This window comes from Puntigrus tetrazona, unplaced genomic scaffold, assembly GCF_018831695.1.
Source record: "Puntigrus tetrazona isolate hp1 unplaced genomic scaffold, ASM1883169v1 S000000397, whole genome shotgun sequence".
Taxonomy (NCBI): domain Eukaryota; kingdom Metazoa; phylum Chordata; class Actinopteri; order Cypriniformes; family Cyprinidae; genus Puntigrus; species Puntigrus tetrazona.
The window spans coordinates 767,501-787,500 of NW_025048050.1; the positions used below are offsets into that span (position 1 = coordinate 767,501).

Sequence of the window (20,000 nt, forward strand, 5' to 3'; positions counted from 1 at the left end):
TTATAGTTTATTGTCAGAACATGACAAATAATTTTCAAACAATGATCAATTGAGGTAGATACAGATTTGAATATTACTAGTTACATCAACATCAATAGAATAATATTATTAATATTAATAGAATATATAAAACGTTTTTATAAAAAAATAAGAACTGTAAAATTATACAACATTTGTAACATGGCTCTGACTGTAAATGTAGAGTTAAAGTGATTAAGTATATTTATCTTCCAACAAAAATGAGAATAGACAAATCTTTTCAGCATGCCAATCCCTTTGTGCAGCTGATTTAACACATTTTTAAAAATGTTTGAGCTGTCTGACAATATAAATAAAAAAAATAATAAACAAAAGAACAATCTTAACCATTTTTCAGCATTTACTGCTCAAGTTTTCAACAGCCAAAGACATTTCCCTACAAGTTACGTGCAAGAAAGACAAGTCTGTCTACAGTCTCAGGTTTTAAAGCTGCTCTATGACAGGTCACAATGTTTCCTCCAGTACTAAAAAGCCTCTCGGAAGGGGAGCTGGTAGCAGGGATACACAAGTAACGCCTTGCTAGTTGGCTTACTTTTGGAAATTTTTTGTCATACATCTTCCACCAATCCAGGGGTTCTGTTTCACTGTCTGCATCTGGAGCCATGAGGTAGTGCTCCAGCTCCATCTCCACTACCTGCATGTCAGTGAGTCCTGTGTTGCTGGGGATGGCCTCTTAAAAACTGCCAAGTGACTTCCTCTGCTTCTTGGCAGGAACAGCTGCAGCAGCTCCCCCCTCTGCCTCCATTTCTTCTGTTCTGTATGAAGCCTGTGAAGTGGATGGACCTTGGTCTCCTTCCATATTCAGAATCTCAGAAACTGCTCTTTGTTTGATTCCCTCAATTTTCTCTGGCCTGATATATTGAGTCTTGAAGCGCGGATCAACCAAGGATGCCATATCAAGCAGTTCATCTGTTATCTCCTCATCATACTTCTCACTGAGATAGTCTATGACTACTGTCTTTATGTCCTTTGTGAGCTGTGTGTCATCATCAGAATGTTTCAGGACCTCTGTTTTGAAGAGGTGCAGCACAGGCTTAAGGTAGGACACACTCACATAAGATTCACCAGACAGTGAATCTGTGAACTCAAGAAGTGGTTTCAAGCCCTCATTTATTGACTCCAAAACGTCAATGTCCTGCCAGGTAGGCACCAAGTGTCTGGTTTTCTTGTCAGCAGTGAGTACCTGACTGATAGCCTTGTGCTGTTCAATCACCCTGGCCACCATCTTTTGACGTGAGCCCCACCTGGTAGGTGATTCTGTCACCATCTTGTGTCTGGGCAGTTTAAGTTCTTCCTGAGCAGTCACAAGGTCTCTTTTTCTTTTTCCAAGAGAAAGAGAAGGCAGCCACTACTTTTTACACAGCCCGACAGCCTGTTCCACCCTCTTGTCCTTCCCCGCTTTCTCTGAGGAAGGAATGGAAATAGATACTTACTTTGTCTTTTTTCAACACAATATTTTTTCAAATGTATCCACAATATGTAAAGAAAAATATATATAATATACTGTAGCAACAATTGAGCAGCACAAGGCCATCAGCACTATATAAATTAGCTTTTTATATCAGCATCATTACTACTACTACTCCACATTAAATATTTAGGCTAAATTATGCATTTCAGTTTTAAATATGGCTTCTTTCTTGTAATCATTAACATTTAAGAACACATCAATAATACAACTGGGGCTGCAACTAACAATTATTCTAATAATCGATTAGTCAGTCGATTATTTTTTGGTTAATCGATCAATTGGATAAAAACAAAAAAACAATTAAAGCATTAATTTTTATTCAAACAGAACTAAAATCTTTAGAAAGTGCACTCCAAAAAAGAATTTAAAGCATCTCAAACAGAAGTTTTAAGCATCTCTTAATTTTCTCATGCCATTTTTTCTTGTCTAGTAATCTTGATTTAAGATTTTTTTTAATATATTTGGACTGGAAACGAGACAAAATTACTAAGTAAAAAAGCTTTTTGCAGTGTAGGAGTGAATTTTTTTAGGCGACCGTAATTTTAGAACGTTCACCTTTAATGTTTCCATGGCTACGCGTCATGTTTGTCACGTGACACACGCAGCCACAATAACGCTGTATGACAGATGTATCCCTTTTATTTTATTTTTCCGTTTTAATTCAAAATTTTAACACACAACGCAAGATTCAGCACGTAAATTCATAAGTTAACGTTACTCCCAAAAAGTTACTACTTTTAGTAATCAATTTTAATCGATTTAATCGATTCGTTGTTGCAGCCCTAAATACAATATTGATTTAAAATTCATCATCATTATTATTATTTCTATAACTTTTTTGTTATTAGATGGAATACGGAGACTAATGCTTACCAATAGCCAAGTGTAGTCGATGTCCAAAACACTGAAGTCGTGTCCATTTATTGAGCGATGCAGCTTTTACCATGTTTGCACCACTATCAGTTGTGATACATACTTGTCTGGTTTCACTCAGCCCCCAGGAGGTGAGTGCTTCAGTCATTCCTTGGGCAATAACTTCACCTGTATGATCTTCAGGACAATAAGCTGTTTGAAGGCATTTGCTCTGAAGATTCCAGTCTTCGTCTATAAAATGAACTGTAAGGCTCAGATAAGGCTCCGATGTGCGACTGGACCATATATCCGAAGTAGTAGCGAAGAATTGTACATTTTGCAGATGCCGCTCTACCGTCTCCCTACACTCAGTATATAGCCGTGGAAGCGCTGTCTGCGAGAAATGTTTTCGGCCCGGTAGTTCGTATCTGGGGTCAAGAACGTGGATAAGATTCCTAAATCCTTCATTTTCGACAAGACTAATGGGAAGCATGTCTTTTGCAATGCAATATGCAACTGCTTTTGTGATGTCTCCATGTCTTTTTGTTTTTTTCTCATAAGGCACGGCTTTCGAAAATGACGACATGAGACTCTGCTGGGTAGTTGCGCTGATGCTTGTAGATGGTCCACGACGTTTACCAACACTTGTTTGGGTCTGTAATTTCTTTGCATCTTCGTATTCTGAAGGGTGACGTTGTTTTAAATGATGAAAGAGGTTTGTGGTGTTGCCTGTTTTTGATGGCACGAGTCGTCTGCACAGTTTGCAGTGCACGTCGCTCTGTTTTGTGTCGGATTGCAAAAAACCAAAATAGCTCCAGACTACTGAAGTTGAGTGACCTTTCTTGTCAACTAAGTCTGTGACCTGCGAGCTAGTCGTGGACGGTGCATTTTCTTCACTGTCGCTCATTTTTCTTACTCCTCCAACACGTGCAACTGACACTGTATGGCTGTATAGTACTAACACTGCGTGTGGCATCCAGAAGCGCAGGCTGCAAAATGCGTGCGCAGCGTTACGTATAGTGCGTAAACATTATCGAGCGCTTATCGAACTGTCATTATCGTGTTATCGAGAAAATTTATATCGTGAAAATTATCGTTATCGAATTATCGCCCAGCCCTATGTGTGTGTATATATATATATATATATATATATATATATATATATATATATATATATATATATATATATATATATATATATATATGTTGCTTTACATGTCATTTTTCAGTGTGTAACGTAGCATTTTTTGTTTTATTATATATAGTTTGTATATATATATATATGTATATATTTTTACATAATTTTCTATCTGTATATAATTATATAATGTTATGTAAAATATATGATATATATATATATATATATATATATATATATATATATACACACTATATTTAATAAAACAAAATGTTGCACAGTTTATATATTTTATATAATATAAAATATATAATTACAATATAAAATATATTTGAATATATAAACATTTTAAAATAATATAAATTGTATGTAAAATGTAAATTATCTATGCTTTTTAATTTTATAAATAATGTACAATTATTTAAGAACACCTATCTAATATTTTGCGTATATTACTGCATAAAAAAATATATGTAAATATATATACATATAATTTTTGAAGTGTTTATTGAGTGTAAGCATGTAAGGGTCATGGTGTCTGTACCTCACAGATGGCCAACAATACATCAGCGAGACCCACACAAAACACGACATGCATTAGAACCGTCCTCTTTCCATTCCATCAGCAGACCTAACAACAGCCCGGCGCATCATTGTCCTGCACTTTCACACGAACAAAGAGCCGCTTTAGTGGTAATGGAGGTTTAAAGCATGTTTTACAGGTTTACGATGGGTCTGATGACCTGAGAGAAAGAGACGCTGTGATTTGTGGGAAGAGTTTGTTTGCATGTCGTTCAAGCATCTGTCCTTACAGAAAGAAACGTTGTGACACTTCTGCTGTTTACTGCAAACAAACAAATCATTCACAGGAATAAATAGCCGTGTGAGACTAATCATTTTGGTTTTTAAGACTGCTGCAGTGATGCATTACACTGAGAGAAAATTGTGTTTTTTCGTAGTTTTATTGAAAATAAATGAATGAAAAATTTATTTCTCCTAAAGAAATGGTCTTGTTAATTAAAGTGTTGCAGCATACTTTGAGTACAATTAGTATTTGAATATATATATATACAAAAAATTATACGTTACACACTGAAAAATGACATGTAAAGCAACATATATATATATATATATATATATATATATATATATATATATATATATATATATATATATATATATATATATATATATGTGTGTGTGTGTATCTATCTATATATATATATATATATATATATATATATATATATATATATATATATATATATATATATATTATTTATTTATTTTTTTTTTTTTTTTTTTTTTTAACCATGGTTTCTTTACAAAAGGGTTGTGTTGCCAGATAAGCAGAAAAATTAACACATTTACAAGACGTCCCATATGATGAATATAAGGATAAAGTTGTCCCCCAGGTGTCAGTGTGTGTCTGAGCGCCGCGTGAATCACGGACAGTTTGGACGCGACGAAGCCGCCGTGTTATCGCGAGATTCCAACCGTCGTCGTTATTTCAAAGATGGCGGCAGAAGCGGGTTCTGTTCCCGAGAGAGACACGGCGGAAGGGTGAGAATCAATAAAAACACGCTTTAATCAATGAAACCACTGCTATTAAATAATTACAGTCGTGATCAGATCTACATCGCAGAGGTGTGATATTAATAGCGCCGTTTAGCACGTTAACCACAACCGTTCCTGGTGTTCGCGCGATCTCTTTCTGTTTATCGTCTTATTTATATGCTGCTTCATTGTTTTGTTTCTCTGTGCTGTACAGTTCTGTTAGTGGGATATTTATTTAACATACTGAGATTGTTTAGAATTTATTTTTTTATGACTTTTACCTTAAACGTTCTTGCCAAAGCAATCGTTACGTTGCCCCGAGTGTAATGTTCATTTCATTCTGCTCTCTTTATGATTTTGTGCTTGTTCTTATTTTTACGATTTATTTCTAAAAGTGCAACATTCGTGCTCGTGTCTTTGCGTTTATGTGCATTTATACTTATGCACACATATTTGTGCATACATACATAATGGCTTATAGCTGATGTTGTCGCGTATGTGTGTTTTTGCAGGGATGCATCATTTGGAGATCTGACCACAAACATGGAGACGGAGTCGTCCAGTGGAAAAGAGACTATGGTATGACATTTGACACACGAGGTATCATATGCAGCATAAAGTCAAGCCATCTGATTTAATTTATTCACAAACACCTTATTGTGAATCATTTATAAGTGGATGTGTTTTATTTATATGTTATATCATGCTAATTATGTTATTATTCTATAAAAATATAATAATTTAAAATGTTGTTAGTATAATATATTATACAGGTATATTTATATATAATTTAAATTACCCTTTAGTGCTCTTTAAGTTTTCATTTATATATATATATATATTATTTATTTTATTTATATTTTTCTTAGGTTTTTTTGGGGGTGTTTGTGTGTCGTTTTTGGTTTGTTATATTATTTAAAGTAATTGTATTAAACATTAAATAAAAACATTTATTTAGCTTATCAAAACAACATTTGTTAATTTGCAACTTCAAGTTTATATATAGTAATTATATATTGTTATAATAATCATCGAGTTAGTTTTTTTTATCTAATATTTATATTTGTCGTGTTTTAATAGCCGTTTAAATTAATTAAATAGATTATTTAGTTAAAATACTGCTTCAGCTTAATCCTTTATCAAAATCCATTCCCTATAGAAAAGTATAACATTTAGATTTTCGTATTTCCTGAGTTACTGGATGGACTGATATGTTGGGTGGCTTGAGAACGAGCTGATTTGTACCGTGCAGTATTTTCTCTGTGTGTGTGTCTTCAGGACACGGCGGGTGACAGTTCGGAGGCGGCGGACGCTCAGACAGGATCTGGAGACGATGAGAACGGTCGTCAGCTGGGGGAAGTGGAGCTGCAGTGTGCTTTGTGCATGAAGTGGTTTACAGCGGACACGTTTAGCATCGATACGGCGTACGTTTGTCTCCTGACGCCGACAGGCTGGTGTCTTACACGCATGAACTCACGCTGTTTGTTTGCTCTTTCCTGCAGAACCTGCCTGCCGTTCATGACCAATTATGTGTTTCACTGCAATGTGTGTCACCACAGCGGAAACACGTACTTTTTGAGGAAACAAGCAAGTGAGTGGATCAGTTTGACTTGCCTAGTTGAACACTTTTGCATGTTGATGTTGTGTAGTATGCACTAGGGCTGCACTGTTTGGAGAAAAAAAAACCCTCATCCAGTTTTTTGGGGTATAAAAATTGTGATTTGTGCTTTAAAATGCAATTTCAAAAAGAAATCTCGAAGTTTCTTGTGCTTGTTTGTAAGGCCGTGCAGTTTTAGCAACATAGCATTGTTGTTGTTATTATTTTAAGTATTATTATTTAGCCTGATCCTAATTAGTATTATTATTGTGTATATATTATTGTTATAACAAATAAAATTACTACTTGTTTTGCTTATTATTATCGTGAATGCATAATTTTTAAAATATATTTTATAAGAAATTACATCATAATTAAAAAGTAAAGTAAAAATAAAGAAAAATTTATTTTCAGATTAAACAGATTATGTTAGTTTAGTATACTGCTGTTACTAATGTCTATTTCTTATTTTTCAAATGCTAAACCTTTTAACATTATTACAAGGATAATTGCTTAAATTGATTATTAAAAATCGCTAAATAGCAAAAGCAACATTTTGGTTTCTATTTAAAAAGCATATATAATTTTAGTTTACAACCGTTACAATACTAACATGTGTATGTATTTCTTCTTTTCTAATCATAAACATCAAACTTTTATTATTGCTGCTGATGATGATAATAATAATATTTATTATCATCATATTATTAAAGTGTAACAAGTACTAAATAAAAGCAAAATAATTATTACTTGGGATATATATATATATATATATATATATATATATATATATATATATATATATATATATATATATATATATATATATATATATATATATATATATATATATATATATATATATATATATATATATTTTGTTACTTTTTTTTCTAACAGATCTGAAGGAGATGTGTCTCACTGCTTTGGCAAACCTGACGTGGAGGTCCAGAACTCAGGAGGAGCATCCCAAGACAATGTTCTCTAAAGATAAGGTATGCTTTCCGCTGTAGTTAAGTGCCTGCCGTGCCGTGTGTTTAATGTGTGGTGTCAGTGATGTTGTTTGCTCTCTTGTGAAGGACATCATACCTTTCATTGACAAATACTGGGAATGCATGACGACCCGTCAGAGGCCTGGTAAACTCACATGGCCTAATAATATCGTCAAGACTATGGTGAGCCTTTTTTTTTTTTTTTTTCTTCTTCGTCTTTCTTCCCCTAGTTACTAGAGGTTTAAAAAGGCTGACTTGTGTTGTTTGGACTCAGAGTAAAGAGCGTGATGTTTTCCTGGTGAAAGAACATCCGGACCCCGGAAGTAAAGACTCGGAAGAGGACTATCCCAAGTTTGGTTTGCTTGATCAGGTGCGACTTTATAGAGATCAGATGGTATGAACACAATGCTGAGTAGAATCACAAACAAGTTCTTAATATCATGGAGAGTCTAGTATCACGTTCTCATTTTTTTTCATTTTATGACATTGTGCTTTTTGAGGTCAATTAGGAAATGTAATTATTTTTCAAACACTCTCAATGAAATTGCTCTTTTTATAGTATTTAACCATGTTTCTCCACTTAAAACAACAACCAGCTAACTTACTTGAATCATATTTTTGCACATTGCTGAAATGTTTGACAAGCCATTTTTTGCAATTATACATTATTGTATATGTAAATCTTTTTTTCTTTTCTTTTCTTTTTATTGTGTTTGTCTTTTGCAACCTTTTGTTGTTTTACGTAGTTATTCAAAATGGAGTTCCTGAGTTTATATCATTTTATGTCATGTAGGGGTTGCCTTCTGCATAGTTGCGCAATTTGGGCCATAATTTAAATTACAGTAGTAGGGCACATGTTGTTATTGTAAACCAGCAGTAATAAAAAAAGGTTTGTTTAAATAAAACCCAAAAAAGAAATGTAATTAAAGGTGCAAATGTTATAGTATGAAAGTTACAAAAAAAAAAAAAAAAAAAAAAAAAAAAAAATATATATATATATATATATATATATATATATATATATATATATATATATATATATATATATATATATATATATATATATATATATATATATATATATATATATATATATATATATATATATATATATATATATATATACTATATAATACAATCATGGAATTAGTGAAAATATATAAATTATAATTTAAAGTATTAATATATAATGGTTTAATTTATAAATAATGCTAAAATAAATAATCCTAGTGGTTATTATTAGAATGAAATATTAGCATAATGTGGGGTTTATATGGCATACTTGATACTTTTAGAATTACATATGAAATAGTATGCAGTAGTATGTTAATATGTTGCAGGTTTAATGCAATAAACAGTTATTTAGCATTTTACTCCAGTCTTGGAAGGCCATGTCAAATAATTAATCAAGGGGATGCATTGCATTGTGGGATATAGTGTTCTCTGGTTGTGTGCTGCAAAATTTCACAGGACATTTGTGTATTTTATGCATACTGAAAATGTTTGGAAAAATGTATGGCAAAACAATTCTCACTCAGAACCTGTTTGTAAATGCCAAGTATTTTTAATTACAAATTTTGAACGTACTCAGCTTTTCGTTGTACTTCTCTCAAAACCTTTTGTTAAAGCATATCCTGTGCTTGGCTCCACTCAGGATCTGGCCAATATCGGGCCGTCGTATGACAACCAGAAGCAGATGACGGCCGTCACGGGCGCTGCAGGGTTAAACGGTAAAACTCAGCTCTAAACTCCAGAAACATTTACAGCTGTATATTTGATGGCATTGCTGAGGGAGTGTCTTTAAAGCTGTGCGTTGTATTCCAGGTGGATCGACTTTTTCAGGTGAATATGGAGTGTTTTACGTGTGGAAGGCTGATGCTTGGTGCTCCTGTAACTTCCCCTCGCTTTGCACTGATCTTTGCGCTCTTGATCGACTTGCTTGAGCTCGGTCTGCAGCACTAATCGATGTTTCCGTGTGCTTGTGCCCCCCCCCTCTCTTCCCTCTCAGACACTGAAATCTAACCGTCATGGCTTTTGGCACATATGAGTGGACTGAGGCTTAGTCGTGTTTGTCAAACGCTGTGGCTTTTAGATTGAACCCGATCCCTGGGCTGCTCTGCTGCGAGCGTCTTGGTCTTTAGGTTGATGTGGGGGTGAATCGGGCCCAGGTCGAATCCGCGTCTGAAACTCTGTTTCTGTCACAGGTGGGCTTCCTCCGGCTGCTACCGGTAAAGGACGGGGAGCCAAACGCAAACAGCAGCAGCAGCAGGACGGAGCCGCGGCTGGAGCGGCCAAGAGAACACGCAGGTACATCTGAGTGAGGTCTAGGGGCTCTGTAACTACCATATAAGTTTCAAAACGGTCAATCCAGCGGCAATTTATCATGACAATGTATGTACAATTATATACATTTTATAAAATACAATACTGAACCTTTTTGTTAGATTAAGCCTCCGTGCCAGATAATTAAGATCCAGCCCCGGACGCCAGATCTCATTAGAAAATGTTACTTTCAACTCGTCTAAATAGTTTAATACCCACAACCGTATTAATTAAAATTAATTAAATTTGGGTACCTTGTCTGGAACAAAAAATACCCCAAAATTGTATTAACAGTCTTCTGTTAGCCAAGAAGTTGAAGTGATGATGATGATGATAAAGGCGTGTGTTCAACAAGTATAGTTATATCAAAACAATATGCCATAAACCTTGGGTTTCCATAAACATTCACTTGTATCTCTTATTTATGAAGACAGACAGCCCTTGAAACCATGTAAGACTAAACAACATTGAAAAATAATACAAACTGTTCGTTTCGGTAACGGGCCATCCAACCATTTTTACGTATTTTTCAAATATTGAATTTTTAAAAAAATATTTAAGCAAAGCTTTAGTATTTAAAAATGTTACGATTATTTTTGAAACACTTAACATTAATGTTTCGTTTGTTAACTTAAATTAATTGGTTAACACGAATGAGCGTTGTATTTATTTTGCATTTATTAATTTTCTGCAATGTTAATTTGAACATTTACTAATGCGTTATTAAACTCAAATAGCACTTATAAGCTCATCTTGGCTCAGCTCTATTAAATTATATTAACAGCTACATCTTTTTTTGTTCACTTTATCAACGTTGGCAAAGAACAATAAATGCTGCATCAAATGCATTGCCCATGGTTAATGTTAGTCAAAGCTTTAAATACTAGAACCTTATTTTAAAGCGTTGCAAAAAATCTCAAATTTATTTTCATCCAAATTTTGTCCAAGACTTCTTTATTAAAATAACCAAAATATGTGCTTGCGCTATTATAACTAGTTTAATGAGACTATTTAACTGATTGTGTTTTTCATGGTAACATGAAAATTAAGTTGTTGTTTTTTAATGTAAAAAAACGTAGAATTGAGAATATGTATTTTAGATTAAATTATAGATATTATCATTATTTAATCAACCCGAGTTAACACATCTAGTGCTTTTTCACCCAATTCCTGAAATAAGTAATTAAGTACAAAATGACGTTTAGGTAAGTTATAACTGACTGTGTTTTATGTAAATCAGATGCTGGCATGGCGTTTAATAAATGCATACCCCTAGATCTGATTGTGCTTTCCTCGGTTCTAGTGACCCGCTGTTCTCAGCCCAGCGTCTGCCTCCTCATGGTTATCCTCTCGAACACCCCTTTAACAAAGATGGTTACCGCTACATCCTAGCTGAGCCGGATCCCCACGCTCCCGACCCAGAGAAACTGGAGCTGGACTGCTGGGCCGGGAAGCCCATCCCCGGAGACCTGTACCGCGCCTGTCTGTACGAGAGGGTGCTTCTGGCGCTGCATGACAGAGGTAACGTATTAATCACCGTATTAAAACGGCTAAAAATGGTTTAAAATATGTAAACGTTTTCCTGATTTCCTGCCGACTCACAAAAGATGCAAATGGTGCCATGAATCACCTCCTGCTCAATCGCTGGCTGTCTTTTTCTCTCTGTTTCAGCTCCGCAGCTCAAGATTTCGGACGACCGTTTGACTGTGACCGGAGAGAAGGGCTACTCGATGGTGCGCGCGTCTCATGGGGTCAGAAAGGGCGCGTGGTATTTTGAGGTCACCGTGGACGAGATGCCGCCGGACACCGCTGCCCGACTGGGCTGGTCACAGCCTTTAGGTCCGTCCTGTAACAGCACTGCTGTAACGGCTGCAGAAGCGTCCCCGTATTTACAGACTCTGTGTGTCTTTCATCTCAGGAAACCTACAAGCTCCTCTGGGCTACGATAAGTTCAGCTACTCGTGGCGCAGTAAGAAAGGAACGCGCTTCCATCAGTCCATGGGGAAGCATTACTCCGACAGCTACGGGCAGGGAGACGTCTTGGGCTTCTTCATCGAGCTTCCGGACGAGACGGAGACCGCCAAGGCTCTGCCTGACACCTACAAGGACAAAGTATGAACTAAACGAACGATTCGAGGTGTAGACGGGTTTGGAGAAATTGCATCACTCACTCGCCAATGTATGTGAATGGGTGCCGTCAGAATGAGAGTCCAAACAGCTGATAAATACGTCGCGATAATCCACACCACTCCGGTCCGTCAGACAATGCAGAAGTTTAAAAAAATGTGTTGGTAAGAAACCAATCCATCAGGACTTTTTAAAACTTCCTGTGAAAAAGTTCTGTTCTGAATAGGGAGCGAAATCTGCACAGAATGTTTTTTGTCTTTGGAGGAAATATTATGGATGGGCAATTTAGTTTTAAGTGAAACTAAAATTGTCTTTAATGGTGGATTTGTTTCTTCATTGTTAACCGATGGACGGGAGTGTTTAGATTACGGTCATGTTTTTATCAGCTGTTTGACGGCACCCATTCACTGCAGCGCATCTTTTGCCGAGACACTGATGCAATGCTATTTCTCATTCTGCGCAAGAAACAAACTCAACATCTTGGATGAGCTTTTATTGCAACACCATTTTGTTTGTATTGCACAGCAAATTGAAGTAGAAACATGAATATATTGTTAAATTTTGGTTTGTATATACAACTTTTAGTAAGCAGATAAACCTTTTCAGTTGGTTCAAATTGGTTAAAATGAAGAAAAGCATTTTGTGCGTCACTAATCTTAAACGGTAATATTGCTTTTTCTCAAAGGCGCTGATCAAATTCAAAAGCTACCTGTACTTTGAAGAGAAAGATTACGTGGACAAGGCCGAGAAGAGTTTAAAGCCCACCGGTTCCAGCCGAGTGAGTGTTTCACTGCGAGGTTTTCAAGCGCTCAAGTCGTGTTTGGATGCGTTTGATCACAGATGCGTTGTTTTTTTTTTTCAGATGATCTTTTTTAAGAACGGCGTGAATCAAGGTGTGGCGTATGAGGATCTGTTCGAGGGCATGTACTACCCGGCCATCTCCCTCTATAAGAGCTGCACGGTGCGTGAAAACCCTCTGAGAGTTAGCACTTCTAACATATAGCAGCCGGGAAACTCTCTAATTTGCTGGTTTGCATTTTATAAGTGTCATTATAAAAAAAAAAAAAAAAATATATGTGTATATATTTGTATATATGTGTATATATATATATGTGTGTGTGTATGTGTGTATATATATATATATATGTGTGTGTGTATATATATGTATATGTATATATATATATATATATATATATATATATATATATATATATATATATATATATATATATATATATATATATATATATATATATATATATATATATATATATATATATATATATATATATATATATATATGTGTGTATATATATATATATATATATATGTATGTATGTATGTATGTATGTATATATATATATATATATATATATATATTGTGTGTGTAATGTATGTTATGCATGCATGTATGTATAATTTAAAGATTTTTACCACCAGCATACATACAGGTATACTGGTTTTTTATTTCTTCTCTCCTGCTATTTCAAGGTGTCTTGTCATTAGTTCTTCTGTATATACTCTGTTCATACACTAGATGGTGCAGTATGAAAGAATCGCTACAATATTGAAAGGATTGTCACACACATGAAGTGAAATTGTTGGATTATTATTATTATTATTATTATTATTATTTATTCTTTGTTGTTGTTTCCTCTCTCCAGGTGTCTGTTAACTTTGGACCTCACTTCAAACACCCACCAAAAGACATCAAGTTTCAGCCAGTGAGTGTCAAACTCTAAGCTTTTTTTTTATTATTATTACATACGATAATGCTTGATTATATTCCTGTTGGTGTCTGCCCAAATGAAGCAATATATTTGTTCAAGGGCTCTGAGAAGCGTATGTTGTAGCTGCTGATACAGAGACTTCTCCTGTACTCCACCTTATTATTAACGGCTTTGGCTCAGCCCTTAATTCCAGTTCCATTGAAACGAATGCTGCGTGTGACGTAGTATTACTGCATACAGTGAGATTCTAGGAAAGCTCTGTGAAGGAAATCGCTGTTAAATGTTTTATGCAGTGCTGCATTAATATCACTGACTTTAATTTCAATACTTCAATACTTAGTTTTTACTTTCGTATTTTCATTTTAAAGTTTTAGTAATTTTGTTGTTTTTGTCATTTAATTATTACTTTGTTGTTTGTTTTATTATCTATATAGTCTATTCATTTTATTTTATTTTTTGTAGATCATGTTGTGGTTTGTGTATATGTGTGTATATGTATATTATGTACTTTCATTAATTTTTTTATTTTTATTTTTATTATTTATATATATATATATATATATATATATATATATATATATATATATATATATATATATATATATATATATATATATATATATATATATATATATATATATATATATATTTATTTATTTATTTATTTTTAGTTTAGCAAATAAACTTAAACTAAATAAAAATATTAAAGGTAGCTACCTAAAATATAATTTTAATTTTTTTCTATTTCATTTACTAACTAAATGGAAAAAAATTTTGCTTTGGCAGTTAGCTGAGGGAAAAAAATAAATATGTATATAATACAGTAAACTTTAGTTTTTTTAACTATAATATGTGCATTTTAATCAGTATATTTAAATATGATTTTCTTTATTACAAAACAAGTGCTTTCCTTTCTGCTTCAGATTTATAATTTTCTTGCCAACAAAATAAGTGCTAAGTTTGAAAAGTGTCATGTTTTATAAGCCATTTTAGCACAGATACATAAATAACAGTAGTTTGAATTTAATCTTAAAAAGTCATGATATTTCAGCTGCATTCTCGGGTTCATTGAGTCTGTTTTTTTTCTGTTTCTCATCAGATGAGCGACATGGGTTGGGGTGCTGTGATTGAACACACGCTGGCTGACATGCTGTATCACGTGGAGACCGACGTAGACGGCCGACGGAGCCCTCCCTGGGAGGGTTAAACATTCGCAACAGCGCACACTATTTTTTTTTTTTTTTTTTTTTTTTTTGTTATACATCAACGAATCGTTTGGTGATTTGATTGCGTTCTGAGCATTCAGAATGTTTTTCCCACAAGTCAGCTTGCATATTTTGGTTTTTATTTCACGAAACCACAACAGATTGCGATGCTGATAGATGGATCTGTATTAATAGTAACGTATTACGTTTCCTCATACTGCAGGTTTAAGTGTCACTCATACGATTTAATTTCCTTCATACGGCAAACTTTTTTTTTCCCCCTGACTGTAGGTTAACCCGTTGAAGTCTGATGTTCAGATGCGTGTGTGTTGTGGTGTGTGTGTGTGTGTGTGTTTAAGTGTTCTCCGATGCCATGGGTCTCCGTTCATGGTTTTTATCAGTTGTTTATTTGCTATTTGGTTTGTAGTAATTCCGATAGATGTAAAATATGATATTTTTGTTTTGTAAACCATGTTTTATACACAAACTTGTTTTAATAAAGTAATCTAAAGGAAATGGCTTTTTTTTTCTTGTCATGCGTGTTCTTGTCCTGTTTTTTTGTTTGTTTATTGCAACGGACACCGTTTGCACACTGATTTTGACTTTTATTTACAAATCGAGCACATAAAACATTTTGTTTTTAAAATGAAAGCATGAAAAAAGACATTGCACGCTTTTTTTATAACAACATCTCCAAGTCATTGTGTGCTTTACATGAAGGATACGAAAAGCAGTGTTTTGTTTAGTACTGCAAAAGAGTATGTTTTACACCGGGTTTGAAAAACACATTTCTTTGTATTTACAAATTGAGCATATAAAATCATCATTTTTTTTTAAAGCATGAAAAGACATTTGCACACTGATTTTTATCTTTATTTACAAACGAGCATATAAAACATCCTAAATCTTTTTTATTGTCTTTTTTTAAAGCATGAAAAGACATTTGCACACTGATTTCGTCTTTATGTACAAACGACCATATAAAGCATCATAAATCTTTTTTTTTATTTTCTTTTTTTTAAAGCATGAAAAGACGTTTGCACGCTGGTTTTGTCTTTATTTACAGATTGAGCATATAAAACATCATAAATCCTTTTGGACGCGTAAAAACTGCACAAACCCTGCCTTTTCGATAAACACTGACGCTTTAAACGACCTCCCCAGGGAGGAAGCCGTCGTGTCTTTTGCACGAATCAGGAATTACGAGGATGAAGGGTTCTGTTTGGTCCTTTTCTGCAGAAGTCATTCAGAACCCTGACTGGATGAGGAGCGACATATGGGTTCAGCTGACCGCCCTCTGTGCTACAACAATGGAAAGACAAAGAAACCGGTTTTTAATTGTTATTTTATCTGTAATATTCCAAGTTAAAACGAAAATGACATCCCTTGCTCTTGGCGCGTTTTTGAGGTAAGTGACGAGATTCGGTTTACACGATTCAATCGAACCGATCTCAAAATTTGACTCACGGACTCCGGTTGTTTTTTGAAGATGATCATCGAATTAAGGTAAAGTTACGTTTGTGCTGCTCATTTGCGCGTTTAAAAATGTTGAAAAATATAAATGTGTCAATAGGAATCGACGCCATTCGGGAATTTCATGAAGACAAACTCTTGATGAAATGAATCACTCGATCCGGTTTACACGATTCAATCGAAAAGCAGTTCTTATGAATCGGTTCTCGAGATTCAATCGAACCGATCTCAAATTTACCTCACGGACTTCGGTTGTTTTTTGAAAACGATCGTCGAAATAAGTTAAAGTTACGTTTGTGCTGCTCATTTGCGCGTTTAAAAATGTTGAAAAATATATGTATGTCAATAGGAATCGACGCCATTTGGGAATTTCACGAAGAGAAAGAAACCGTGACTCTTCACGAAACGAATTACTCGATCCGGTTTATACGATTCAATCGAAAAGCAGTTCTTTTGAATCGGTTCTCGAGATTCAATCGAACCGATCTCAAATTGAACTCACGGACTCCGGTTGTTTTTTGGAAACGATCGTTGAAAAAAATTAAAGTTACGTTTGTGCGGTTCATTTAAGCATTTTAAAATGTTGAAAAATATGTTTGTGTCAATAAGAATCGACGCCGCTTGGAAATTTCACGAAGCTAACAATAACAGACGGATCTTCTCAAGTTTTCTAGGTAAGAATAATTAATACTCGTTATCGACTGAACACCAAATTAAATTATTTTGGCAGTTGTCAGTATGAACTATCAAAATGGTGAATTTAGGATGTCTAGGAGTTCATTTACACCTCACACCTCAATGTAGGCTACTTCATCAATGCTAAATAAATAAGCTCATGCAAATTTGCTGAAAATGTCACCCTCAGGTTGTTCCAGACTGAGTTTCTTTCTACTGTTGAACATAAAAAGATATTTCGAACAGCGTCAGCAACTAGAGCTTTTGAGAAAAAAAATACTTTGGAAGTCAATGGACACCAAAAACTGGTCGGTTTACCTCGTTTTGGAAAAAAATGACTTGCATTCAGCAGAAAAGAAAGTAACTCCTGACACTCCCGAGTCGTTCCAAACAAATTTGGAACAAGTTTGGAACAACTCGAGCAAATGACGACAGAATTGGTATTTTTGGATGAACTGTGCTTTTAATCAAGCCCACGAGCTCAAACATGTGCAATGCCCCGTAGAGAATTGAAAAGCTTTTATGTGGGGGGAAAAAAAAACTCGTCACATAATAAATTGGCAACATAGCTATTTGCGAAGCTATAAATATCATGCAACAAACATTACAGGTGTTTGGCGACAGGTGTGAATATATTCTATTAATCAAAGCACTGTTTTTGGCTTTCGTCCGAATGAAATATAAACTCAGATTTATATCTCAGAATTAATAAAGAAGGCAATCTGACGTTTTCTTTCGATTACCAGTTTAAAGTATGCCAGTTATAGTTTATAGTTTTGATTTGCGAACTGCAAGATGTACATTCGTTGCGTCATTAATAATGTAAACGACTTGAATATTCGGTGTAATGCAACATTTTCATTTACGGTGACTGTTTAACTCACAATTCGGCCTTTTTCTTTCTTTCTTGAAGTACAAACCGATGACTTTTGTCCTTCGCCGTTTTGAGTTTTTCTTGGAATCTTGAGATTCTTGGAATTATGAGAGCATTTTCTGAATTATTTTGAGCCGAGCGTTTTGTGTGCATGTAAACAGCGTGATGAAAAGCTGTCATTTGAAGCGGCTGCTTACGCGTCTCTTGAAGAATCGGCTCAGCAGTCGGTGTCGGCCGTATTCAGTAGGAGTCTGATGGATGAACTGGGTCTCGGGGCTGGTCTTCGGGATCTCCGCGCTGCGGTCCAGATCCAGGGTTCTCGTTCCTCGCGGCCCGAACGCGTTCAGGTCTTTGAAGCACTCGGTCTCTATCATCTACATGAATGTTATAAAAGCATATACGTGTGACTCTGGACCACAGGCGCAGTCATACGGGCCAGTTTGTTCAAATTAACATCACACGAAAGCTGAATAAATAAGAGTAGGAGAATATTTGGCTGAGATGCAGACTTCCTCGATTATTGCGCCGGAATGGGAATATAGTTCCTAATCACATCGGCTTATGAAATCAAAACTTTTTACTTTTCCGCCGTTCTTAGTGCACGATATAACTTACAGAAGAGTCAAGTTTTAAATAGGAAAAATATTAAAACTCCCTGGTGATTTTTTTTAACGCGATGCTAACGGTCTAATAGGATTCAATGATGTATGCTAAGCTATGCTAAAAGCTCTACGGCCAGACCCTTCTTGCTCTGATGTTTGTTCCTTACCTCGTTCTGCCAGGGCACCGGCACGCTTCCGGTGTTAAACCTGCTGTAGAAATTCTCATCCACGTTGGTGAGACTCACTCCTTTAACCGTAGAGAACTGATCGATGTCCAGGACGTCGGCGCAGTAAACGGCTCTGGGCTGGTGGAGACAACAACGTCACGGGATTGTTTTCAGGTGAAAAACAGCATTCACGGCAGGACGAAAAAAGCCGGCGGCACCCATAAGCTATCATTCTGCCTTCGTGCACAATAAAAAAAGTTTAAGCATACAAACTGTAAGACTAAAAACGAAATAATGGGGTCATATTATACTTAATTTGAACCTAGTTTTACTGGCCTTTTAAAAAAACGGCTTGTAAATCTCTCATGATGCTATATTATCAACAAATCTTGGAATTAATCTCTTTGTCAAATTGTTTTTTTTCCAGGTAGCGCAGGTTATGTATTTCGCATTTTTAATAAAAAATATTATTCGTGGATAATTTTTGCCAATGTTGTCTAAAAAACTAAAATGCATAAGCTCGGAAAAATGAGGCCTAGGATTAAACAGGTTCCAGTAAGAAAAACTAAACCTGTGCTAACTGAAAGAAAAGAAGTTGGCAGATCGATTGAATCCAATATTTGGTAATTAGTTTTTGTTTACATATTATATGTGCATACTGTGTATATTTATTATGTACACACATGCATGTTTATATTTTTTAAATATTTACATGATTATATGCATATTCACATAATTTATACATTATTTATAAACATATAAAGCATATTTTTCTGAAATATGTATTTGTATTTATATATACCTAATGAATATACACAGTACACACACGTGTTGTGTGTAATAAAAATTAATGAATTTTTATTAATTAATTTAATAATCAATTTCTCATTATGTTATATTTAACATAATGAGAATTTGATTATTAAATGAATAAATAATTAATAATAAAGCATGTTGAGTCAGTGAGTTTTAGTCCAAAGTTGAAAAATTACGTTTAATTATTGTAGAAATTCAGCAAATTCGAATGGCTCTAAAATAGGCTTAATTAAATTTAAAAAAATTTTATGAATACTTCTTTTCATCAAGGATGCATTATTTGATCAAAAGTGACAGTAAAGACATTTATAGTGTTACATTACTTTCAGCTAAATGCTGTTAAGAATTCCCGAAAAATAAAAG

General features: G+C 34.5%; 3 protein-coding genes across 12 annotated transcripts in view; 1 reads left to right on the forward strand and 2 right to left on the reverse strand.

Moving 5' to 3' along the window:
* Positions 1-1,387: 1,387 nt before the first annotated feature.
* On the reverse strand, positions 1,388-3,479 carry LOC122333819 (E3 SUMO-protein ligase ZBED1-like). The gene is made up of 2 exons (XM_043231625.1): positions 2,384-3,479; positions 1,388-1,443 (listed from the first exon to the last, which is right to left on the reverse strand). Exons 1-2 carry the CDS (start codon positions 3,336-3,338, stop codon positions 1,388-1,390), a joined length of 1,011 nt encoding a protein of 336 aa, XP_043087560.1. The 5' UTR covers positions 3,339-3,479.
* A 1,454-nt stretch (positions 3,480-4,933) lies between these two features.
* ash2l (ash2 like, histone lysine methyltransferase complex subunit) lies at positions 4,934-15,539 on the forward strand. Of its 6 annotated transcripts, none has more exons than XM_043231664.1 (17): positions 4,934-5,063; positions 5,570-5,636; positions 6,336-6,481; positions 6,560-6,648; positions 7,555-7,649; positions 7,734-7,829; positions 7,921-8,016; positions 9,301-9,376; positions 9,453-9,488; positions 9,851-9,953; positions 11,272-11,489; positions 11,640-11,807; positions 11,887-12,080; positions 12,781-12,873; positions 12,958-13,056; positions 13,760-13,819; positions 14,925-15,539. In XM_043231664.1, exons 1-17 carry the CDS (start codon positions 5,017-5,019, stop codon positions 15,030-15,032), a joined length of 1,791 nt encoding a protein of 596 aa, XP_043087599.1. In that variant the 5' UTR covers positions 4,934-5,016; the 3' UTR covers positions 15,033-15,539. The 6 variants fall into 6 exon arrangements, with proteins under 6 accessions (XP_043087599.1, XP_043087600.1, XP_043087601.1 ...); XM_043231665.1 differs by having other exon boundaries at positions 9,471-9,488; XM_043231666.1 differs by lacking the exon at positions 9,453-9,488.
* A 75-nt stretch (positions 15,540-15,614) lies between these two features.
* grk5 (G protein-coupled receptor kinase 5) overlaps positions 15,615-20,000 on the reverse strand; it is a 14,559-nt gene continuing 10,173 nt past the window's right edge. For 2 of the 5 annotated variants that reach the window (XM_043231660.1, XM_043231659.1), the window contains exons 14-17: positions 18,822-18,959; positions 18,250-18,426; positions 18,063-18,149; positions 15,615-16,332 (exon numbers count right to left, since the gene is read on the reverse strand). In XM_043231660.1, the coding sequence (XP_043087595.1) occupies positions 16,273-16,332; positions 18,063-18,149; positions 18,250-18,426; positions 18,822-18,959 (462 nt within the window). In that variant the 3' untranslated portion in view covers positions 15,615-16,272. The remainder of the gene's footprint in view (positions 16,333-18,062; positions 18,150-18,249; positions 18,427-18,821; positions 18,960-20,000) is intronic. The other 3 variants (XM_043231661.1, XM_043231663.1, XM_043231662.1) reach the window with 3 other exon arrangements.

Bases quoted from the DNA above. Each gene is read 5' to 3' on its own strand.
- ash2l (XM_043231664.1), top strand. From the start codon at position 5,017: ATGGCGGCAGAAGCGGGTTCTGTTCCCGAGAGAGACACGGCGGAAGG. The intron at 11,490-11,639 runs GTAACGTATTAA...TCTCTGTTTCAG, and splicing joins TCTGGCGCTGCATGACAGAG to CTCCGCAGCTCAAGATTTCG. The intron at 12,874-12,957 runs GTGAGTGTTTCA...TTTTTTTTTCAG, and splicing joins AGCCCACCGGTTCCAGCCGA to ATGATCTTTTTTAAGAACGG.
- LOC122333819 (XM_043231625.1), bottom strand. From the start codon at position 3,338: ATGCCACACGCAGTGTTAGTACTATACAGCCATACAGTGTCAGTTGCA. The intron at 1,444-2,383 runs GTAAGCATTAGT...TTCCTTCCTCAG, and splicing joins TCGACTACACTTGGCTATTG to AGAAAGCGGGGAAGGACAAG.